Raw genomic sequence first — 26,282 nt, 5'->3', positions numbered from 1 at the left:
TTTCATGTGTTTTCAGCACAACAGCCCAGGTATGTAATCTCCCTGCATGAGTAACTACTGCACACAGCAGTGGTTGTTGCTCATTTTCCAAAGCATGAAGTTGCACTGCATTTGAAATATTTCAAATAATTATATTTCAAATAAAGTTGGTACTTTGAAGCAATGTGTGCCTTTAATTCTAATAATATGTACAGCTTAGCTGCCCTTGACTGATTACTTGTTTCTACATAGGAATTATAGTTTCAAGTCAGAATTCAACTTAACAAGCAGGACCAATGTAAGCCACACAGGGCCCTGGAGCAAAATTAATTTGGGAGGGCCCCCAACTCCCCCCAAGAAAAGTTAGCTCCTAGGGCGCCAGCACCACCGAACCTCCCAGGTACTCTGACTGCTCCCTATGGCTCCCGCATGTTGAGTAGCTGAGTTGCCTTGTAGCAACTCACCTGTCCCAGCTGCTCCATTCCAATCTCCATAAATTACTATCCCCCATTATAGAGGAACTCTCACACAGGAGAAGACAATACAGTGTTCTCAATAATGCTGCCAGCACAGTTGCCTGATCCACCGTGAATTCTAGTTTTATTGAATGTTTCTCTGCACAAAGTGTGAGTCGTTTCATTATAAATATTTGTGTTTTGCAACTTGCCTGAGGTTCATTTTTATTTTACTATTTTTTTTAACTGCTGCAAGGAACAGAAAAACCTGATTGTGATAGGTAAAGAAAGTAGTTACTAGATAGACTGATACAGTGACATAAAAAAAGGAGATACATTATTTCGCATTATAACTGATCTCACCAGTAGCCTTTGAGCAGCTGTTCTTTGTGTTGTGTTGGCATATTTGGGGAGGCTCATTGCAGCTTTGACCAGGACTCCTTCCAGTGTCTGCCACTCAAAAGGTTTGTTTAGCCCCACCAAAACTTTATCATCCAGAATCATTCTTAGCAGCTGGAGGAAAATGTTAATACTTAACGTCACAGGGGTTGTAACCATAAATGTACAATAGCAAATCAACTTAAAAATGTAAGCTTAAAAATGTTAATGAGATTGTTATTTAGATGTTTAATGCAATACAGACACATGCTGGAATGTTGCTAATCCATAAATATTATCTAAATATATCTCTTGTAGAGCACTATACACAAAACTTATAATGTACCGTATATTCTGGCGTATAAGACGACTGGGCGTATAAGACGACTCCCCAACTTTTCCAGTTGAAATATAGAGTTTGGGATATACTCGCCGTATAAGACTACCCCTCTTCCAACGCACACCAAATTAAAATAAAAATCAAAAAAATCGTATACTGGTGCTGTGTATGAACAGATACGGGTGCTGTACTGTATATGTTACCCAGTATATAACAGTATATAGTCAATTGACTTGTTGCATTGGTCAACTCTCCTTAAGTAGACTGGTCAGCTCTCCTTGTCTACCTGTTTATCAGAGCAGTATGGAAAAATAGATTGCGCTCCCTCAGCAGGGAGATCTGAGAGGCGGTAACAGGATAGGGCGTATCACCCGGCATCAATGACACCCGGCGTATAAGACGACCCCCAACTTTTCAGAAGATTTTCAAGGGTTAAAAAGTAGTCTTATACGCAGGAATATACAGTACTTTATCTTCAGTCCATATCATATACTTACATTGAAGGCAATTAACATATTAAAGAGAACCTGTACTGAGTAAAAATATTTAAAATAAACACGAGGTAACTGCAAATGAACATTACATAGTTACCTTGCCATCAGTTCCTCTTAGAAGCTCACCATTTTCTTCTGACAATAATCCCTTCCAGTTCTGACAATATGTTGTCAGATCTGAAATATATCAGTTGCTGTCAGTAAAATATCAGTTGCTGTCCGTTATATCTGAGAGGAAAACTGATGTACCAGGTAATGTCCATATTTCCCTATGGCTCAAGTGGGCGATGTTACAGTTTAACTGTGTGCTGACCAGAAAGCTGTTATGTGTAATGGCCATTTTCAAAATGGAGGACAGAAAATTCCCTTGATCACAGTGAACAAACAGGATGCGGGACAGGAGAAAGACACTGAGGAGTAGACTGCATGGAAGGTAAGTATGACTTGTGTATGCTTATTTTGACTTTTAATTTTCAGTTCAGGTTTTCTTTAATGAAATCTGTTTTTGAGTGTCAAGTTTGTAGACTGCTACTCTATGAATACACCCTGAAATCAGTGGTTTAGATCACCTCCCTGGCTTTCTACAGCTGCTCCTTATTTATATGCCTATTTACCCGTTTACAAAACCATTTATGCACTTGCATAAATGTTTGCTTTCACTTCCTATGTAGGTGATAAACTTTACTACAAGTTTTGATAAACTTACACTGCCCATCACATAACATGTCTGCTCTTTATGGTTATTAACGTATTATGTTCAACTTCAATAAATGTTCTTTGGTATAAAAAATAAAAAATGATGTAATGCTAAGCAGACAAAACATTAAAACCACTTGACTAATATTGCCTATGTCTCTGTTGTGCAGCCAAAACAATTTCCACTCATCATGGCATGGACTCCACAAGACCTCTAAAGTTTTACTGTGGTATCAGACACCAGGTCAAGTGAGGTTTTTATGGATTGGATGTGTTTGTCTGGTACATGCAACAGATGCTTAATTGGATTGAGATTTGAGGAATTTAAAGGTCAAATAAACCAATTCATCAGACAAGGCTTTCTTCTTTCATTGCTCCTTGGCCATGTTCTGACAGTCATATGGTCATTGTAATGGACAGGGTAGCATGTGCACTTGGACTGGACAGGAGATACATGGTCCCATATGCAGCAAGCTGTCAGAATACACAGTGCATGCATTCTGATGGCTTTCCTTTTGACCAACTTTATGCTTTTTGGTAATATGTAATATAGTAGCTCGTAACAGATGTACTCATCTTCGCACCACACTCACATCAACGAGCGCAAAATATTATTATATTATAAATAATATTCTGCCATCTCTGCCCCACAGGTGAAGTTTTCTCTTACTTCTTGCAGTGTCAAACACAGATAGCAATAGATATATTTGTTTTAGCAGAATGTTATAAAGGGATGTGTTAGCAGAAATGCCAAAAACATCAATTCAGCCAATTTGGATTGATGTTTGTACCTCTGTTGTGAGAATCCCTTACTTTCTGTGATGTAACTGAGGACTTTAAAAGAAGGAAATCTCGCTGCTGGGGGTCCGGGACAGCAAAAAAAGCCTGAAAGAGGACCTAACACTCTAATGCTAACAAATAACCTGCCTTGAACCTTGTATCAACACTGCAGTATGTATTCAGTTACATAGTTTTGGTATGTTAATATACTAATACATAACAATTATATATAATCAGTAATAACAGCCACAAAGCTGGAAGAAGACAAAGAGCTTGATTCTCAAAAGCGTGATAACTGCTATCACAGCAGTTATCACGCGATGTGCCGCTCGCAAAGGTTTACACGCGAACAGCGTCAGTTCACGTGATAAATGAAGGTTTGCGCTCGAGCAAACTTTGTTTATCACGTGCACTAACGCTGTTCGCGTGTAAACCTTTGTGAGCGGCACATCGCGTGATAACTGCTGTGATAGCAGTTATTGCGCTTTTGAGAATTAAACCCTATGTGTGGTAATACCGATACATTTCAAATGTCTACCTCATTACAAGACTGTATCCCATTCTCATCTGATGTTGGGAGATTCAGATCATCGATAAATAGCTGCAAAGTTTTGCCATCTCTTGCACCGTATATAAAACCTAAAAAAAAATTATTACATTGTCTCATAGTTTAGTAATATATCTAACATTCCAAATATACTCAGTGAGGGCCTTTTTCCACTAGCAATCACTAGCGTTTGCGCTAAACGCTAGCGATTGCGATTCAGCAGTCCTAATTTTTCCCAGCGATTGCGATTTTGCTATGCAATGCACTGCATAGCAAAATCATGGCAAAAATCGCTCCGCGGCGTGATCACGCATTAGTACAAAACGAATCACGGTAGTGGAAATTACCTACTGCGATTCCTATTTTGTGTAGCAAAACCTTGCGATTTTAAAATCATTAGCGATTTGCGATTTTGAGATTCAGCATCACAATCGCCTCTAGTGGAAAAGGGCCCTGACTTATTTTTTTAAATAATCATATTAATAAAATATCTGAAAGAATATTCAACTCATGCACAGGAGGCAGGGGTGTAACTACAGGGGAGAAGCCCCTGCGACTACAGGTTGGCCCAGAGCTGTAAGGTGACTCCAACTACTACTTCACTCCCTCTGGTAAAGGGGTTCATCCTTCAGATCAGGTGTTTTTGTGGCTGCACAGGTTATGGGTGTGAAGATTACAATGTCCACACTTGTTTTTTACGACCCTTGCAAGAAGAGGCCCTAAGCTGTGAGGGTCACCAGGGGTGGGCAAGCTTAACGATGTGAACATTGGGGGGCTCCTTCAAAGTTTTGCTGGAGGGCCCCATGGTTTGTAGTTACGCCTCTGACAGGAGGCACTAGATATGAATGAATAAGTAGACTAGTTGAACTGCAGAAGAATAATGAAATGCTGTCTAATCGGTACAGAGAATGCTGCCGAAGTTACTGTAGTTTTTCATATGGAAATTCCTAGCCCTCTTAGAGGACAAATTGTATAGCCAAGAGACAGACTGGCAATTCATATATCGCCTGTCTTTTGTTATTTTCTGGCAAAATAAAAAACTCTACCTTGTCTGTGGACTATATTTTGGTCAAGAAGCTCCTGGAGTTCTTTAGCCTTCGAAGATCCTGAAAACACCATTCTCTTGAGTAATGTGCGCGCTCGGTCTATAATGACACAAGGAAACACATGTAAAACAGTTTGAGAAGCACTTAGCGCAGGGAAGAAATTGTTGTTACTTGAGATCTTTCACTTGCCTTGGGTGGAGATGAAGTCGTTCATTAGTGATGTCTTCCCACAGCCTGGAGGTCCAGTCAACAAAACATGTTGGGATCCCATGCTGGCATATTCTAAGAAAGTGCGAACTATAATCTGTTAGAAGATACACAAAAAAGAAACTTTAAATTTCTCCTCCAAAATTGCTATTAAAGTTAATATGATTGTTACATAAAGAAAACTCCATTAGGTGTCATTGATTTGAGCTTTGAAAATGGTTAGCACGTGTAATTCATAACATTTGTAAAATGTTTGTCCTTCAAAAGTTATGTTGATTTTTCCATTAGATTTGAACTCTTTGATTAAATCTGCCAATACTATTTCCACTCTCACAAAAGTGGAACTGTGCTCATCCCCTTGCATACAGATGGTGTAACAAAAACCCCAAGAATACGCAAATGTTTATAAGTTACAACTATCTAGCATACCATCTGTTTAATAATCTTGACCAAAGTCCCAAATCAGCCGAGTTGCAGCATGTACTTCTGCTCCCTAGTCAAAAACAGCAGCGGCCTTTCTCTGTGTGATATGTAGACAGGAGGAGGCCTTTCTCAGCAAGGGGGAACTGCTACACGTCAGAACCTGTTTCAGGACTCCGGTAAAGATTGTTACACAGAAGATGTGCCAGGTAGTATTATCAGCATTAACACAAGTCTGATTTTTCCAAACAAATGGTCGTTCAGTTCGTTAAGTCAGACTTGTGTACAAACAATTGTTCCGCTTGGCGGATCGGTCAAAACTAGTCTTAAGGTACATACACACGTCTTATTTTTCCAAACGATAGGGTCTTTCAGACCGGTCGTTTGGACATCAAGTCAGATGTGCGTACAAACGATTATTCAGCTGATAGGACTAGTTGAGACCGATCCGCCAAGCGGATCCGTCAAAACCAGTCTTATCAGCGGAACAATCGTTTGTACACACGTCTGACTTGACGTTCAAATGACCGGTTGTTTGGAAAAATCAGATCTTTGTATGTACCTTAATCAGCTGAACGATCGTTTGTACACACGTCTGACTTGACGTCCAAACGACCGGTCTGAACGTCCGGTCGTTTGGAAAAATCATGTACCTTTAGCGTACTTCTCTGCTTTATTTACATTTTAAATGCAGTAATCTGGACTAGGGAAGATACTATAGAAATGTAAACTTATCAGACAGTATATTTCCATATACATTTTTTGAATACTCCAGAACCCTACAGTGATTTTTCACCACCAGCAATAAAAACATTGTTAGTATTATTAAAAGCAACCTATTTTCAGCAGTACTAGCATATAATTTTGTTAATTTTATTTTCTTTTTTTTATATGGTTTTCTTGTATAAAACTAGTAGGATAGTGGTTTGGTCAATTTTTGATCAGATTTCACAATAAATTTAACCACTTCATTTTCAGATTTGATTCTGCAATAATTTATTTTTCACTATGAACTGAGAAAATAAATGTGTTTTTAATGGTAAAAATCAAACTTATTGGCGGGAACATATGTTGCCTTTCACCAACTAGTGCTGCAGCAGATAGTGCCAGAGGTTTTGCACAGGAGCAAGCCCAATCCTGCACAGCACTGCTTCAACTACACGACTTATATCTACATCCTCATGGCTTAGATTAAAGAGAATCTGTATTGTTAAAATCGCACAAAAGTAAACATACCAGTGCGTTAGGGGACATCTCCTATTACCCTCTGTCACAATTCCGCTACTCCCCGCCGCATTAAAAGTGGTTAAAAACAGTTTTAAAAAGTTTGTTTATAAACAAACAAAATGGCCACCAAAACAGGAAGTAGGTTGATGTACAGTATGTCCACACATAGAAAATACATCCATACACAAGCAGGCTGTATACAGCCTTCCTTTTTAATCTCAAGAGATCATTTGTGTGTTTCTTTCCCCCTGCAGCTATCTTCCACTGAAGTGTCAGGCTGTTTCTTCCTGCAGAGTGCAGACAGCTCTGCCTGTATGTAATTCCTCAGTATGTGAAAGCCCAGCCAGCTCAGAGGAGGATTTATCCAGCTTGTAAAAGATAATAGAGCAGAGAGAAGCTGCACTAATCTAAATAACACACAGGCAGTGTGCAGAGAGGGGCCTGGAGGGGGAAGATGCATCACAGAACCACAACACTGAAGAACTTGGCAGCCTTCCAGACACAGGCTGACAAGTCTGACAGGAGAGAGATAAGTTGAATTATTACAGAGATGGTAATAGTAGAACGTGCTGCAGTAAGCCATAGCACATTAGAATAGATTTTGGAACTTGTAGGATGGAAGAAAACCGGATGAAATTTTTGTTACGGAGTCTCTTTAAGTCACAGAGGACGTAGATATACTGTAGTGGTGGAAAAAGTGGTTAATCAAAGTCAAATAGTACAGTGCAGCAAGTTGATTGTGCCAAATGGTAGTGCTGAAGCAACATTTATAGAATGTATGGTAAATTGAAAATAATTCCTCTGTGACAGGAATCTGATTCTTAGCCTAGGTCTTATTCTGACCACATTCTGAGAGTACCCAGTAAGGACAGGGTCATCACTTTGCACAGATATATAAATACTCATAAATAAGATGTCTATACCTGTGTTAGAGCACTTAAAGCATCAAAATAATTGAAGTACTGTATGCAATTCTCATTTTACAGGATTGTTATTGGATTAGCTTTCATTAAATCATCAGCATCACTTTACACCGAATCTGTGCACTAACTTACTGTGTCTTGTGTCTCAATAAATACTTCTCCCAAGATGTCTGTGGTACCAACATATGTGATGTCTGGTAAACGTGACTGCCAGGTGTCCCATTCTCCTGACTCGTCAAGGTAATAGTCAAAAACAGAAATCTCATGGTCATCATCTGGTAATCTGCATTCCAAAAAATAAAAACACATACATTTCTACATTACTCCTAACCATTCACAACCATTCACAACAATCTATAATAATAATTTCCAAGCTGTCTTAAGCAGAGAGTTGTGTGTGTGTCTGCGCATGGAGGAAAAACGTTTTAGCCATTTATTTAGGAAAGGGTTCTTTACAGTAAGAGTGATTAAGATGTGGAATGCATTGCCACAGGAAGTCGTTATGGCAAACTCTATACCTGCATTTAAAGGAGGCTTAGATGCTTTCCTTGCGTTGAATGACATCCATGGCTACAATTACTAGGTAATGCCAATGATGTTGATCCAGGGATTTTATCTGATTGCCATCTGGAGTCGGGAAGGAATTTTTACCTTGTAAGGGTTTTTTCGCCTTCCTCTGGATCAACAGGGATATGTGAGGGAGCAGGCTGGTGTTGTACTTTGTACTGGTTGAACTCGATGGACGTATGTCTTTTTTCAACCAAAGTAACTATGTAACTATGTAACTATGGATACAGGCAGTGTGGAGATTGGGAAATAACGAAGTGCATGGGGGGGGGGGGGGGGAGACAGGGGGGACTACAGGAAGCTATGCTCTCTTCTGAATATTCTGGTGGAATAGTATGGACTTAGTCCCTTGAAGGTAGTGGTATCACTGCCCACAACACCCTGTAGGAGAAGTACTGTTGTTTCCGACAGCATATTCGGGAGTCAACCTGAAAGTTTGGCACCCGTGTAAATCTATGCATTATAAATTGTGTCCAAACACTATATGCACCATACATTGTATGGGACAAAATATGGTGTCAAGTCCATTATTATCCATAGTGGAGGGTGTTATTCAGTGGCACAGCAACAGAGGATGCCAAGATTGCAAGCGCGCAAGGGCTCAAGACCTTAAGATCACACATGAGGCCCTCCGCCAGTCACATTAGCACTTTATTGGTGCTGTAGTAATGATCACTTGTATATGTGCTCTGCATAATGGTAATCATTAGCAAGTAATTCATTTTCCTCTGCTTACACCTCTCTCACACAGTAGCTGTCTTGGGAAAGCTGATATTGGTAGTTTGTACCATGTGATCATTATACATACAATGCTGGGGCAAAATGGCTCTCCTGGTGGCTTCATAAACAAAGAAAAACTCATGGACAGTCTGTACCTTAGCAGATTAAAGGGTAGTAGCAGCAATCAATATGTGTTAGAACGTGCTGAGTTTGAATGAATAACATACTGGAACAGGCAATACAATCACTTACACAGATGTGTAGACTTTCAGCAACTCACTGAACTTCTTCCTCTCTGCAATGTCAATGAGTGTGCCTACTGACCAAATAAGGCAGAAAATGAAAAGCCTCTCAATGTGCAGCTGTCCTCCAATACTCTGAGCCTTGTCATTCAACATGACGGTCAACAGGTTCGTACATGAATGGAAAAGGCCAACCTCTGTCACTGGAACAACTGGCCTGAAAAAAGAGGTACAGAAAAATATATGTAACTATATACCGTACTTATATTCATCCTCAACATAACATCAACTACCTTCCCCAAAGTGACATTGCACTTCACAAGACAGTGGCCGAAGATCATCTGGTTCATGTCTAGGGCCCTTCTAAGTGGACAGTTAGTTTTTATGCAAATAGTTTATTCCAGCTCCAGCTGCATGCTGTGAAGTATACATCTACCACAGTATACATCTGTAGGATATGATACATATGTCTACACTAAACCAGAATCAGAATCCTGTATGTTGAGTGTGTAGGTACATGCTTGGGAAGGATTGATGCATACGCAAAGACACATACATATGTGAATACGCATCAATCCTTCCTATATTTTTTTGTGATACTGTATAACTTATTTTTCTAAAAACAGAGACACTTAGATTGACAACAATTGAACTATAAATTTGAGCATGATTTAATGGTTAATTCTAAAGCACAGAGGAAACATTTCAAAGGCTTAATATGGAAATGCATCAACACAGATTGTGCTTGTACCCACTAGCAGTTGTATCTGCTATATGCTCTGATGTGGACATCTAAATATATGATACATATACGCATGCAATACACAAGGACATCAGTAGTACCCGGACTGCATTGTCTGATGTTCCGACCTATGTGATTTGCAGCAGTGTATTGTCAGAACACACTGCTGCCTACGTTCCACGCTTGTGCAGTAGCATAGAGCCACGGGTGCACTTTGTCCTCCCTGAACAAGTGGCTCTGTGCTACTGCACAGGCATGAACCATACTGGACACAGTGCGGCCACGGTCGTACATAGATGGGGACTACCAAAAAGAAGTACCCGGTGGAGGGGTTGTGGAGGATCAGGGAAGTACAGTACTCTGTACAGCGCTGCGGAATGTCGGCACTATATAAATACTAAATAATAATAATAACACTAAAAATAATAATTACTTGGTGTCATTGAGAGTAAGGTTGAAGATTGGGTCCAGAGTTCTATAAAAGGCTTTTGATAGGACCTAAATGGAAAATAATGAAACAGATCATCAACATTGCAAAGAATGTCTATATCTTAATATTATTACAGTACATAGTGCATGAAATAAAAATATACAAAAAGCAAAAATTTCTTCACCATCCCTTGCCCTCTCAGTGTTTTGTTTCTCCTCACTTCTTCCTCCTTGTGCTGAGGAGCTGGGTGGGACCTCTTTCTGCAGCCACGTCACAGATATACCCCCTCCCCCCCCCACCACCACCACCACCACCTCAGCCACATTGTTCATTCGCACACCAATAGAGAAAGTGAGCTATGGCTGCTGGAAGCAGGCCTGGTTGAGTTCCTGCAGCTTCAAAGTGCCTGCAATGAGGTAGAAGGTAATGACAGAGCATGCCCTCCTTGAGTTAGTGTGTCCTCAGCACTACAGGCAGCTTAGCTGCAGGCCTGTGTAGCTTGTGTCTATAAATCCTGAAGATGCTGAAGTATGGATATTATGCCTGTATATACCTGTACTAACATCGCTATTTAGCCTATCCCGCTCCCTCTCCACTGGCATCTTTCTTTCTTCACTCAAAAAGTCTGTTGTGACACCACTGCTTAAAAAACTATCTCTAGATCCCACTGCACTCACCAACTACCGCCCTGTGTCACTTCTCCCATTTGCATCCAAAGTACATGAATGTGATATGTACATGCTGAACTAAGCCATTATTTACCTGCTCCTTGATCAGTCACAGTCTAGCTTTCACTTTAACTACTCTAAAGAAACAGCTCTTACTAAATCGGCCAATGATCCTTTTTTTTACAGCAAAATCCAAAGGCCATAATTCCATACTCCTCCTTGACTGTCATCAGCATTTGATACTGTTGACAACGCCTTATACCTACAGATTCTTTCATCTGTAGTCATATAGGGCCTCGCTCTCTCCTGGATATCTTCATATCTCTCTGGAAGAACTTTCAGAGTCTTACTCAGATCAGATCTCTTTTCCACATTTTTTGTCTTTGGGGGTACTTCAAGGCTCTGTCCTTGGCCCTCTCCTCTTTTCCATCTACATGCATGGTCTTGGCAACTTAATTAACTCATTTGATTTTCAATATCACTTATATGAAGATACATAACTGTACCTTTCGGCCCCATACTTTAACTCCCTCCTGAAACAGGTTTCTGACTACTTGTCTGCAATATCTTCCTTCATGACCACTCACTACTTAAAACTTAATATGAGTAAAACAGAAATAACACAGTCTCTTTCCACCTCTCTGCCTGATATAACAATAAATGCTAATAACACCCCTATACCAAAAGCACAGTGCTTAGGGGTAATATTTGACTCCTCTTTCTTCTATTTCTCTCTCCTTGACTCAAAAACATATCTGACCTTTTCTCACTCAGGACACTACTAAAATGTTAGTACATGCTCCTATAATATCATCTTTGGACTATTGTAATATTCTGCTTTGTGGACTATCAACTAACAGACTGGCACCACTCCAATCTGTACTAAACTTGGCTGCTCAATGCATACAGAGGGGTTGGACAAAATAATGAAAACACCTAACATTTTGGCATCATAATCTTTGAACATTTCAGCAACCAAAACATGACATATGTTCCATTTTTTGTTTATTATGTTTGTTATTTGATATGTTTAATTAAAATAATTGTTTTTTACAGATATTTAAACCAAAGTTGGTTATAATTTATAAAAGTGGCAGATCTCTCAGACTTTCAAAGAGGCCAAATTGTTGGTGCTCGTATGGCAGGCGCTACTGTAGCAAACTGCCCGAATGCTTGGCATTTCAAGAGGTACTGTCTCAAAAGTAAAAAGGAAAAACGTCCTCAGCAAAGCACAGTTGTGGTCAAAAGTCGAAGTTGTCTTAGAGAGACCGTCGGACTCTAAAACCCAATTTCCACAAAAACCTTTCGCTGGGAGCTGCACAAATCTGGATTCCACGAAAGAACTGCAATTAGAAAACCTCTGCTCTCAAAGACAAATGTTTCAAAGCATTTAGAGTGGTGTAAAAACCACCAGAATTGGCCCCTTGAGCAGTGGAAAATGTGATTTTCTCTGACGAATTATCGTTTACCTTATTTCCGACCTCCGGCCGAGTGTACGTTTGGAGACAGCCGAAAGAAGCATTTTATCCAGACTGCTTTCTCCCAACCGTAAAACATGGCGGGGGTTCTGTGATGATCTGGAAATCCGCTGGGCCAATGATTTCCTTTCATGGAAGAATTAACAGTCAAGACTATTTAGGAATTTTGGGCAACCAAGTTCATCCTATGGTTCAAGAACCTTTTCCAGAGGGGAATGCCATCTTTCAAGATGATAATGGCCCAATCCATACAGCTAGAATTGTTAAAGAATGGCACGAGGAACATTCTAATGAAGTTGAGCATCTCATCTGGCCACCACAATCCCCAGATCTCAAAATTATTGAGCATTTATGGTCGTTATTAGAGATTCAAGTAAGAAGTCGATTTCCGCCGCCATCGTCTCTAAAATAACTGGAGGGTGTTTTAACTGAAGAATGGGCTAAAATTCCTTTGGAAACAATTCACAAGTTGTATGACTCAATACCTCGGAGAATTAAGGCTGGAATTCCCGCAAAAGGTGGACCTACACCATATTAAAATATATTTTGTTGATTTTCAAGGTGTTTCCATTATTTTGTCCAACCCCTCTGCTGTTCCTCTCTGTCAAGTTCTTCATTCACTGCCAATTAATGTCAAACTCTTAACCCTAACCTACAAAACCTCTAACAATCTCTCTCCCCTGTATATCTTCTCACTAGTTTTCAGATACCAACCCAACCACAATATCAGATCTGCACACAACCTTCTTTTGTCTTCCTCAAGAATCACCTCCTCGCATTTTATTCATCATGTTACTTTTGTCACTGTAATTACCAATTTTGTATATTGGTGTACACCATTGTCTGTATTATTTTGTACCCCATGTTTGTTTCTTACTTTGTACAACACCACAGAATATGTTGCCACTTTATAAATCAGTAATAATAATATTGGAGAACTTTATTAAACAGATATTGGTAAAATGAACTTAACACTTTTGTGTTTTCTCCTTCTAAAATAATAATTTGTGCACAAGAACTATTGCAAACTTTCGATGTTCAACTTACTGCATTTTCCTGCTCATTCCTCCCGTCTAGCCACATTTTAGACAGAGGTCTCCAGCCAAGAGCTTCCCCTTCTACGTACAGAATTCCCTATGATACATGAACACAATGAAAATCATCAATGGGGATGGCAATGCTTAGGAGAACTCATGTAGAACCATGTGATCAGTTCAATCAGGTGAGAGATTCGTAAGGCTCTTATTTGCTGGTCATGGTCTTGTGTTAAACCAGGAAGTCATCACAGCAAATCAGAACCTCACAAATCAATCAGCTGATCAAACTTATCACATGCTTCTCCATGAGTTCTCCAAAGCATTGACATTCCTAATCATCAACTGTCTTTTGTGGCTTTCTAATGATCTGATGAACGCAAGTGTTTTTCTAGTTGCAACACACTCCTTAAAATTTGGTACTGTATGTCTGATCTACAACATTGCTTCAAACCATATGATCATATCAGAATCAGAATCAGAATCAATTTATTTTCGCCAAGTAAGTTTGCACTTACAAGGAATTTGTCTTGGCAGTTGCTCAACAAACACAAACAAAAACAATACAAGGACAGACAGTGTGCATATTACAAGTTAAGGACATTATAAGTATAGTGGTAGTAAGCAATGTGAGAATTGTTCATGTTTAGTTCTGTGCTGATTACTTTCAGTCCTAGCAGCTCTAACGTGGTTCAGCATTAAGTATGGCTACAGCTTGAGGAAAAAAGCTGTTCCTGTGTCTAGAGGTTTTGGTAGCGATTGACCGGAATCTTACTCCTGAAGGCATGCGCTGGAAGATGGTGTGAGCTGGGTGAGAGGGGTCAGAGGCAATTTTGGTTGCTCTCTTTCTGCACCTACTAGCGTAAAGATCCTGCAGGGAAGGTAAGTTACAGCCAATTATCCTTTCTGCTGTTCAGATGATGCGCTGCAGCCTCCCCTTTTCTAATGCTGAGCAGGAGCCGAACCATACAGTCATAGATGATGTTATGGTGGATTCGATGATTGCAGTGTAGAACTGCACCATTAGATTTTGAGGTAGGCCAAACTTTTTCAGCTGCCATAGATGGTACATTCTCTGTTGCGCTTTTTTGACAATAGCGGCAGTGTTGTTGTCCCATTTTAAGTCGTTCGAGATCGTGGACCCAAGAAACTTGAATGACTCTACTTGGGTTATTGTGGATCCATTTATGGTTAAGGGGAGGTGCTGGGGGGGAGATCTCCTAAAGTCTATTATCATCTCCATAGTTTTGAGAGCATTTAGTTCCAAGTTGTTGCTGCTGCACCAGGAGGAAAGCTGTCCCACCACATGCCACATATAATGACATATATAAACTGAACCCCTATCCTCTTTCTAAGATGGTTAATTAATCGGAACACTTAAAGCGGATCCGAGATGAAAAACTAACTATAACAAGTAACTTGTCTATATATCTTATCTAAAGTTTAGATAGTTTACACAGCAAATCTAGCTGCAAACAGCTTTAATAGAAAATGATTATTTATTCCTGTGATACAATGACAGCAGCCATGTTGTTTGTAAACATTACACAGAGGCAGGCTTATCTGTATCTTGAGCAAAAAAACCTAATCCTCCCTCCTCCCCTCTGCCTCTAAAATCAATGGCTAGTAACACCTCCTCCTCCTCCTGCCCAGACTGAGCTCCCATGAGCCCTTGCTACTGCCAAGGCGCTCTGAAAAACTGTGGGCGTGGTTTATTTAGTTTATAGGGAATTAGAGTATTAAAACAAAAACAAAAAAGTATTTGGCTTGAGGAATGCCCTATAAACAATAGGAAAGGAACACAATTATGCAATGAGTAAAAGTTCACCTCGGATCCACTTTAAACAATTCTCTATAGTACTTTCCCATTGTCAGGGCATACAATTCATGGAGATTCTAGTTTTTTACTGACCTGCCAATATAATGTGACATAAACGTATCACATGATAAGAACATTATTTTCATGTGTAAGTAATATTGACATTTCAGGAGCCACTGTGACTGCCTGACTATGATATGGGTCTGTCAGAACTGGGCTTCTGTTAGGGTAAAGGTAGAGCACAGTTTTTTCCTCGCTACAATCCTGTGTTCTTTAATGTTTCAGAACGAGCGGTTTCTAATCAATAAGCAGCAGACGTTATTGGAATACACAATGAAAATGAGCAAACTCTCTGTCCTCTACAAAGTAATCACTATAAACTTTCCTGTCCAAAACTGGATCGATAATATAAATGCTCCATTATCCAAAATAGCATTCTCTCTAAAATCACTTGTGCAGAGCTGAATAAGACAGCATAAACTCCAGTTCACAGACCACATTACGTAATGCCTCTAGAGTGCCTTTGCAAAGTAAATAAAATGTTACAGATTACCCAGCAAGCTCATGGTGAACCAGAACTCACTGGAGTGTGTAAGTGGCTACAAAGGACCAAAAAACCCTCTTACTACAATGTTAAGCAAAATAAAAGTTTGCCTTCTTAAAAAAAAAAAAAAGATATAAACAATTACTTTCAAAGAAAGCAGAGCTAATTCAAATATACTGGTTCTAAAAGGGTTTTGCACACACAAAAATAAATACAAACTCACTACCCAGGAATGTGTTATCTCTGACATGCACAGTAAAGAAGGCATTTTAGCTAGTATAAATTCATTGTTTATAAGCTGTGATTAAATAGCCAGCAAATAAAGCAGCATTTATTGCAGAAGTTTAATCAAAAAGCTATCCAGTGACCACAGCACACCTTTAGTTTCACCACTCTATGTCAATATGACATGGTGAAAGTTTGGTGCCTGGGCTGATGATAATCCATCAGAAAATGTTGCACAAATGTTTCTCACAGTGAGGAGTCCTCCCCTCAGGGCACCTCTCTTTCCACTCTCCATTCTAGTTGTGTCTTCCTTCCTTCCTAGATAAGTGTAAGGACCCCTCTGATATTAGCCTTGCCACTGGCTGAGGGACATACCTGCATGCCTGTGGATATGTGGAACCAATAATCTCATTTTTTAAGGCAATGATTTGTATGTGTAGTACTGATAATTAATAGATTATTAGTAGCAAAGAAAATAGTCTCATATTTTACTGTTTAGATATATAGCTTTTTATAACATTGCATAATTCTCTAATATTTGCAATTACTAGCCACACTCTGTATTTTAAACTATAACACACAAACAGAACTAATGACCTTTTCAACTTCCCAGGAGTACAAATGTTAAGGTTCGTACACACGCCGGATTCCTGCAAACGACGGCCTGCCGCCAGACTACTGACCTTACACACAGGCAAACTTTCGGCACAACGGCCACCCTGCGGGTTGGTCAGACGACCCGTCGTCGTTTGCAGGAATCCGGCGTGTCTTTATTTAAATCTGTCTCTGACTGTTTCTTTGATGTATAAATGTTCCAAAAAGCAACAATTAAATAGGCAGTGAAGCTCAGATAAGCTCTTTTGTATAGCTAACGACTGAAGTCTCTTAACCTGCTGAGCGGTCTGGACGAGCTCAGCTCGTCCAGTACCGCCGGAGCCTGCCGCTCAGGCCCTGCTGGGCCGATTTGGCTCAAATAAAAAGCAGCACACGCAGCCGGCACTTTGCCAGCCGCGTGTGCTGCCTGATCGCCGCTGCAGTGCGTCGATCCGCCGCATGCAGCGGCGAAAGAGGGTCCCCCCAGCCGCCTGAGCCCAGCGTAGCCGGAACAAAATATTCCGGCCAGCGCTAAGGGCTGGATCGGAGGCGGCTGACGTCCATGACGTCACTCTGCTCTTCGCCATGGCGACGAGGTAAGCGAAACACGGAAGGCCGCTCATTGCGGCCTTCCGTGTTACTTCTGGCCGCTGGAGGCGATCGGAAGAACGCCTCCGGAGCGCCCTCTAGTGGGCTTTCATGCAGCCAACTTTCAGTTGGCTGCATGAAATAGTTTTTTTTTAATTAAAAAAAACCCCTCCCGCAGCCTCCCTGGCGATCTTCATAGAACGCCAGGCAGGTTAACTCTTCCTGTACTGGAAACAATATCTGTGTTGCTAATGTTCTATTTCTTAGCTGTACTACACATACAAATCATTATATCATAAGTTTATTTTCACTTCAGATTCCCTTTAAGATATTGAATGTTGCATTAAAAGAGTTGCACGGAATAATATTTCTGATGAGATTTATTTTCTGATTAAAAAAAATAATACATTTTTGGAGATTTTCCAAATATTTTTTACTTTCATGTGATACCAGGGAAACATTCTCAAAAGTTAGCAAATTAAAGTTTATGGTTCATACCATTTACAATACAGGTTGTATGTCTTTATGGAGAGACTGCTGTGTTTATTATTGTTGCTTTATTTGGTAATTATTTCTAGGGATGGTCAATGACATGTAAAGAATGGATGAGTTTGGATTTGCCTCTAAGTGAAATAGGTGATGTTTTAGGTCAAATTGTAAACTACCAACGTTCAGGTACATATTAATGTATTTAAAAAAATTCTTATGCGCTTAGGATCAAACAAATACTTAATTGCATACATGTTTCGCGTTCCACTATTGCTGTGTTAAACAATATAATTCCAACAAAATGTTCAAAAAAGCCCGCGCTCAAATTCAAAAGTCTCACGTCCCTTATTCAGATCCTCAGTGGGCAATCCAGACCAGAAGTGGCGCGCCGGCAGACATCGTGTTAGTAACGCATACTTCCGCTATCGGTCGGCTCAGTGCGTGAAGAGACAGCAGCGGAGTCTGAGCGTTCGGGGACATCACCGCAGGGAGAGTTGTAGTGATACTGAGGAGTAAAGTGTTTACTGAGAAGCAGGAGTGGACTGCTTGGAGTATTGATGGTTCCAAACCCCCAAAAGCTGTCATTCTAACCTCTGGATACTTTGGAGGGCATTTGGGTGAGTGCGGGCACTTAGGGGGGGGGTGTCCCAGCACAGATGGTGTAGCGTGAGGTAAAGGAAGAGCACTGTGGAGAGGTGTTGGAATTATATCAATCTCGCAGTTATGCACTATATATGTGTTTTTGCTTTTTGCATGTGACGTGAATTCATGGCCTATGCGGACTAGAGTGGCTGACATAGCTCAAACCCTGCCTCAGACTACCCGCTGAGGATCTGAATAAGGGACTTGATACTTTTTGTACTTAAGAGCAAAAAGTGGATTTGGGGAGCACTAGAGCAATATAATTCGAATTGGCTTTATTAAAGACTCAGTAGCAAAAAAGAACATACATATATAACACATATCATATAAAAAACCCCCATTAAAAATTGACAGAAGCACCTGTTTAAATGGCCATATTAGTCCTAATTGGAGTGCACTCCTTTTGTTAAGAACCAATTTGTGTACACATTAATCTTCAGGCCCATATATAGGTATGCTTCAGTTGTAACAACCAGGAATCCAGTGCGCAGTAATCACCTCTGTCACCCCGTTTGCAAAGTATAGCAAGCCTCTATGACACATGCATATACGCATCCATTACAGGCCCTCTTGGGTCTAACCTCAATCCTAATGCTGGCTTAATCAAGTGTAACTCACGTAACCTCAGGTGAACCTTCTGCTGGAAAGCATCGTGGTGGGGTACCCTGGAGTTGGGTTTCTCAACCACCACTGGCGATTGTATGATGTCCGCTCGGATCACTTTGGTTATCGGCTATAAGGTAGAGCTCATCGGGTTCCGTATCTGTATATGACTGGTCGGTAGGAGAGGAAGGATGCGGAGGCACGGGGGACGCTGTAAGGCAGCTTCCTGGATCGGCGTCACACAGCACGTGACGCGTTTCGTCACTCTGGACTTCCTCAGACGTACTGCGCATGTGCGGAGCTTTCTTTTATAGCCACGCTGGGACGCATAGAGATACGCTTATACGCATGTCTTTACTTGAGTGACATCTTGTGAGCAAACTTGGAACTGCAGCTCAAGGGACAAAAAAATATAATTCCCAGAGGGATTAGAGAAAGGGTAGCCCCAGCCGAACATCTCCAGACACTCAGAATGCTCCCGGAATGGGAGAAGGAATGTAAAGCCCATGGTTTAAAAATAATGAAAATCTTCGTTAAAGAAGAGAAAATTCAATTCAAAGATGTTGAGAAGGAACTAGAAATTAGCACGCAAAAATTAAATGAATATGAAGAGCAAGATGCTTTTGATGAATTAAATGAGAAATTAAAGGTGGATGTAAGTAAAGAACAGGAAAAAATAAAAGAAATTAAAGATAAAAAATTCACAAGAGATTTAGAAGATTACAAAAGAGGAGACATATTTAATTTAGGAAGACAAAAATATGGCTCAAAAAGAGGGACTGGTAGACGTGTCGGCTGGGGCAGCAACTCAGAGGAATCAGGAGGTGATACTTCAGGCACAGATAGAAACACTAATAAAAGGAAAGGCATACTTAGAAAACAAAGAAATAGACGTAACAGGAATAGAAAAAACAACGATAAAAAGAATGATCCCCGTTTTTTAGGCAAAGACACAGACGTAGAGGAAAGCGAGGAAGAGGGAATAGGCACAGGAGTAGAGACGAGACAGAGACGAGCCCAGAAGAGTTAATGACAACCACTGATACCCAGACAACTTCACTTGACGTAATTAATTTAACAAGCAGTCCACTGTCTGAAACACAGATACAAGTCCTTAAAAAGGGTCTAGGATTTTGCCCTGAGCAGGGGGGCAGCGAGTTCGAAACTTTCAAAGATATACAACTATTTCTCCGCAGAGTACTGCTGAGGCGCATGTACGCCCCGGATGCCCCCGGCACGTCCCCGGTAGCCAATACCCCCAAATCTCCAATAGATGTAGATGATTACGATTTGGAAACACTGTTTGAACAAACTGACCAGTCACAGCCAAAAATGATACATACCAAACTGCGCCCAAAATCAAACTACATGCCCCCTCTAAGCTCCAATAGATATACATCCATGTTTATGGATCTAGTTGGGGAAGACCTAAAAATGATTGATTGGAAACATAAAAATAGGGACAATATGTCCAGAGATGAACGTTCTGCTCTAAAAGAACTACAGACAAATAAAGAGATCGTTATAAAAAGAAGCGATAAAGGAGGCAATGTTGTTGTGATGACTAGATTAAATTATGAAAAAGAGGCTAGAAGACTATTAAATGACAGTACAACGTATGAAAGGATAAGATCAAATCCATTCCAAGAGCTAGTGGATAAAATTAACCTCAAATTGCAATGGGGATATTTGGAGGGAGTCCTTACAGAGAAGGAATTGAAATATCTCACCGTTTTTGAATATACAGTCCCTACTTTTTACTTTCTGCCCAAAACGCATAAAAATTTGACCTCCCCCCCTGGGAGGCCAATTATATCAGGAAATAACGGCCCCTTAGAAAAACTCTCAAAATATGTGGACCTTAAAATTAAGGAAATAGTACAAAATTTACCCTCCTTTGTTATGGACACCGGGGATGTGCTGAGTGGCATCGAGGGTATGCATGTGGAAGAAACATGGACCCTTGTTGGACTGGACGTTGAATCATTGTTCACGTCTATTCCCAACGACAAGGGCCTAGAAGCCCTTAAATATTATCTATTTAAATACTATGAAGATTATGAAGGACATGCTGACTTTGTTCTGGACTTAATGAGACTAATTCTAAATAACAACTACTTTGAATTTAACGGATCAATCTATAGACAGAAAAGAGGAGTAACCATGGGGGCGGCGTGCTCGCCGGCCTACGCCTGCCTCCACCTAGGATATTGGGAGCAGGAGGTGGTGAGGGGCATGCGTGGGTACGACGAGCACGTCGCCCTCTGGATCAGATATGTGGACGATGTGTTCATGATATGGAAGGGATCAGACTGGGAACTTAAAATGTTTGTGGACGACCTAAATAAAAATGACAGAAATATATATCTTACTTATACAAGCAGCTCTACGTCAATCTCCTTCCTGGACTTAACGATTAGTAAGAACAATAACACCCTGATTACAAGTTCTTTCAGAAAACCATCAGCAGGAAATACCCTTTTGTCCGCCAGTAGCTCTCACCTACCTTCACAGAAATGGGCGGTGCCCACAGGTCAGTTCCTTCGTTTAAGAAGGAACTGCAACAGATTAGATGACTTCATTAAAGAAGCAGGTGATTTAAAGAGCAGACTGAGGGCAAGAGGGTACCCCAATAAAATTATTGATACCGCATATCAAAAGGCACTGACCAGAGATAGAAGAGAATTAATTTTCAAAAGGGGAGCCACCAATAAAACCAACACTCCAGCCAATCAACAGGACCCAATTTGTCGTGTGGTGACTACCTATGGGGCTCATTATAACGAAATAAGGGGGATTCTCCAAAATCATTGGCACTTACTTCAACGTGACCCAATTATATCTAAAATTGTGGGAGACTACCCGCACATAGCGGCAAAAAGAGGTGTAAACCTTAACGACTTGTTGGTGAAAAGCGAATATGGCTGGAGTGTAACAGCAAAGAAGAAAAAAGTGGCGAGAAATGGCATGTACAAATGTGGTGACTGCACTATGTGTAGACATGTCGAAACAGGAGATACTTTTTCCAATTATGATGGCACTAAGTCTTTTTATATACATGATTTTATTTCTTGCACAACTTCAAAAGTAATATATAAAATAAGCTGCCCTTGTAATCTAAGCTATATTGGAAAGACATATAGACCACTGAATGCAAGAATCGGTGAACATCTGTCGAATATTAGAAGCACCACTATTGATAAGAAAAAATTGAATCCCTTGGCAATGCACTTTAGAACGGTACATAATTCTGATGTTTCAAACTTTAAAGTAAAAGGTATTTACAAATTAAATATAAGTCCTAGAAGAGGAGATTTTGACAAACAACTGCTTAGAAAAGAATCCATGTGGATCTACCAATGTGGAAGCCTATATCCAAACGGCCTGAACAAGGATTTGAATATAAAATCATTCTTATAGTCTATACTGAACTTTTTGTCCCTTGAGCTGCAGTTCCAAGTTTGCCCACAAGATGTCACTCAAGTAAAGACATGCGTATAAGCGTATCTCTATGCGTCCCAGCGTGGCTATAAAAGAAAGCTCCGCACATGCGCAGTACGTCTGAGGAAGTCCAGAGTGACGAAACGCGTCACGTGCTGTGTGACGCCGATCCAGGAAGCTGCCTTACAGCGTCCCCCGTGCCTCCGCATCCTTCCTCTCCTACCGACCAGTCATATACAGATACGGAACCCGATGAGCTCTACCTTATAGCCGATAACCAAAGTGATCCGAGCGGACATCATACAATCGCCAGTGGTGGTTGAGAAACCCAACTCCAGGGTACCCCACCACGATGCTTTCCAGCAGAAGGTTCACCTGAGGTTACGTGAGTTACACTTGATTAAGCCAGCATTAGGATTGAGGTTAGACCCAAGAGGGCCTGTAATGGATGCGTATATGCATGTGTCATAGAGGCTTGCTATACTTTGCAAACGGGGTGACAGAGGTGATTACTGCGCACTGGATTCCTGGTTGTTACAACTGAAGCATACCTATATATGGGCCTGAAGATTAATGTGTACACAAATTGGTTCTTAACAAAAGGAGTGCACTCCAATTAGGACTAATATGGCCATTTAAACAGGTGCTTCTGTCAATTTTTAATGGGGGGTTTTTATATGATATGTGTTATATATGTATGTTCTTTTTTGCTACTGAGTCTTTAATAAAGCCAATTCGAATTATATTGCTCTAGTGCTCCCCAAATCCACTTTTTGCTCTCAAGATTATCCACGGGTGAGACGGGCACCATATGCATGGTTTCAGATATCCCGTTTTTCCCTTTTGTTAATGTGCAATACTTTTTGTACTTAGCCTATGAATTTGAGCGCGGACCTTTTTGAACACATAATGTATATTCATATTTTTAGATATCTTTTGTGAAAATGTTGTGAAAATTGATGTTAGTTTAATGTGGAGATGCAAGCCTATGCCCAAGATGTCCCACCTTTTTGATTGGCTTCTACTCAGCAAATCTTTCTCATTAATATTAATACAGATTAGAGTTACAATAAAAAAATATATAGAAATAAATAGAATAATAGAAAGAAGTGAGTGCAATCCTGCTGGCTGGGAGACAGTGACATCTTCTGGAAAATGAGATGCATTGACCAGAATATAGTTAAAAGACTGATTACAAAGTACCACATAAGGTAAAACTCTTGAGATAAATGTAACAGTAAGTGTGTGTACTACTCACAGCCTTTGTCAGGGTAGCCGGTGAAGCCATTTGTAAGTCAGTTGTTTCAAATATCAATTGAAGATTTCCTGGAACTTCTAGGTGGTCACCATTACTAAGGTGCAAGACCTAAATTTTATAAAAAGAAAATGAATAATTTAAAAGGGAATTATCTAAAATGGCAGGTTATAACTTAGTACAATAGGGGAAAAAAGGTTTGGAAACATTATAGATTTAATAATAACAAACGCTAAAGCGTATTGGTATTCACATGACTTAATGAAACAGACAATGGGCTTGAAATACCAAGTATAATCTTTATTAGAAGTGTATTAAAACCCATTTAAACAAAATAGCCAGGGAACTATTCCCCCTTTCACTGTCTTAATGCAATGTGATTTACTGGTAAAAGTGTCTTTCTATGCATCCGTTACAAACTAGATTTGAGTAGTTTAACACCCCAAAACACAAAATGTGCTGTGGGTCAATAAACAGGGTAGTCTTGAAAAGTACACTCCTTGTGTGGGAGCAAGAGAGGCACTCTACACTAGTTAGCAAAGGTAAACAGGGACAGGACCAGCTTTACAGAGCCTTAAAAAGCATAAGAACATCAATCACAATAACATGACATTTCTTTGAATATTTACAACAACAACAACAAATAACATTTGTGAAGCGCTTTTCTCCCGTAGGACTCAAATCGCATAAGCATGGCTCAGACCAATAATTGGTTTATTGGTAAATCGTGGTACAGAGGAAGAATTCTATAAGTCCAGAAATGCCAGGCTAAACAGGTGGCTTTTCAGTCTGGATTTGAATAACTCCAGGGAAGGGGCTGTCTTTACTGGGTATGGTAGGGAGTTCCAAAGAGTAGGGGCAGCATGACAGAAAGCTCTGTCTCCAAAGGTTCTGAGGTGCACCCTGGGAGTGACCATTTATGTATTGGGAAGGTCTTTTATAGTCATACATTTTACATATAAAAGTATGTCATTAAATATGTCACTGTAAATGGCTGGTAATGTGTAAATCACATTGCATGAACCAATAGTCCTTATTTATCAAGCCACAGGATTGTACATTTTGACCTCATGGCTTGTTGTGACTGCTATTGCCAAAGCCTGAAGCTGTGCAAGACAACGCAATGTATGGGAACCAAAATCTACCATGATCTCCTGCACTTGTGTGCCGTGCTGAATTGCATGAGCAGCCATACATTCCTCCACTGACAAACAGTGCACGTGCATCATGCATGCATATTATGCCATTCATTGACAATAATTGCAAATCGGACTGGAGCTTGCACAATTTAATAAGGTGTGCAGCAACCATGCAGTGCGATGGCTGGTAATGTCGTTTCTGATAGCACTGTGCATGCACTCATGTGCAGTGATTCTAAAGAGGGATTTTAAAAATAGTGTTTTTGTTTTATTTGGTTTTTTAACCAGCTGTATTGTAGTGTTTACGGGCAAATGCAGTGGTGCAGTTTCTGCTGTAGAGGATTTATAATTGAGCTTTAATTCCAGAGGGTATGACATGGTATCCTATATAATAATGTTGATGTGTCTTTGCGTCCATGCACTTACTGTGTGTGTGTGTCCTGTGTTTTTCACTACTGCGCATGTGCAGGGAGGGACGAGAGACACTGAGGAGAGCTGAGGTAGGACGGGGCCAGAAGGGGCAGGCGTATGCGCGCTTGGTGGGCGTGGGGCGCGCGTGTGCACAGCAGAGTGGTGACAGACCTAGCACGTTTTTAAACGGGCTAAGGTCACTAGTTATAAATAAAATTAAAACCTATTTTTACTTAAATGAAATGTTTTTAATCCGTTGTTGTTGTTTTTTTTGTTACATAATTGGGAGAGAGTACTGAAACTCCCAACACTCATGGTTTCCAAATTTCCTGTGGAATACCAGTCTGCATGGGGACTTGTGCTAATTAATGTTTGGGAGTGGGCATAAGATTTTCTTTCATTTTTTTACATTTTATATATATATATATATATATATATATATATATATATATATATATATATACACTAGGAAAACAATTTTGAGATTACAGAGATGTTCTATAACATCACTGCACGTTTTAACACCAAGAAGCAGCATGACCAGCTTTAAGCCACTGCCTAGGTACTAATTCTCAATCTGCCATCATGGATGGCACATTTGGATGCACACTTACCTGTGCTCACCACTTTTATTTTCTTAAATATGTGATCATGATATATTTCTTAATTATGGAACATTGTCAGCTAGTGTGGCATTAGTAGATTAGGCCATTAACTACCATGTACGATCACAATCTTATGAGCTGGCTCTCATTAGAGACTTGAAGGTGATTGCGCGCTTGTACAAGTATACTACTGCATGAGCTTTTTCCTGATGCTGGTGGACCTGCTACTACTACACCCGCAACAGGATTGAAGGCTTACACAAAGTTGCACGTGTTGCAAAACTACTGCTTTTGTAGTATTACATGGCCTTACTTTTTCTTCTCCAAGAACACTATTGAAGTTGTCAGTCCAGTTGCAGCTCAGCTGTCCATCAAACCACATCCATGTGTTGCAGTGATTCTAGAAGAAAATCAATGACAAACATGACCTATTACTTCTAGTTTTCTAGTATTGATATATATTCACAGGACTTGTAAAGTATTGTATAAAGCGATATTATAACAATATAAATTAATACATAGTTATATAGAGGTTTGAAGCTTGTAGTGTCACA

At 40.2% G+C, this 26,282-nt stretch overlaps 1 protein-coding gene across 3 annotated transcripts in view; it reads right to left on the bottom strand.

Moving 5' to 3' along the window:
* Positions 1–26,282, bottom strand: part of LOC137571837 (uncharacterized) — a 330,761-nt gene that overhangs the window by 111,785 nt on the left and 192,694 nt on the right. For all 3 annotated transcript variants that reach the window (XM_068281532.1, XM_068281533.1, XM_068281534.1), the window contains exons 53-62: positions 26,042–26,128; positions 23,577–23,684; positions 13,387–13,473; positions 10,197–10,261; positions 9,032–9,238; positions 7,625–7,775; positions 4,905–5,019; positions 4,716–4,814; positions 3,661–3,761; positions 798–947 (exon numbers count right to left, since the gene is read on the bottom strand). In XM_068281532.1, coding sequence (XP_068137633.1) covers positions 798–947; positions 3,661–3,761; positions 4,716–4,814; positions 4,905–5,019; positions 7,625–7,775; positions 9,032–9,238; positions 10,197–10,261; positions 13,387–13,473; positions 23,577–23,684; positions 26,042–26,128 — 1,170 coding nt within the window. The remainder of the gene's footprint in view (positions 1–797; positions 948–3,660; positions 3,762–4,715; positions 4,815–4,904; positions 5,020–7,624; positions 7,776–9,031; positions 9,239–10,196; positions 10,262–13,386; positions 13,474–23,576; positions 23,685–26,041; positions 26,129–26,282) is intronic.

Source organism: Hyperolius riggenbachi, chromosome 4 (genome assembly GCF_040937935.1).
Source record: "Hyperolius riggenbachi isolate aHypRig1 chromosome 4, aHypRig1.pri, whole genome shotgun sequence".
Classification (NCBI taxonomy): domain Eukaryota; kingdom Metazoa; phylum Chordata; class Amphibia; order Anura; family Hyperoliidae; genus Hyperolius; species Hyperolius riggenbachi.
Note: the sequence above shows the minus strand (reverse complement) of the source record. Positions and strands in the feature narration are given on the sequence as shown.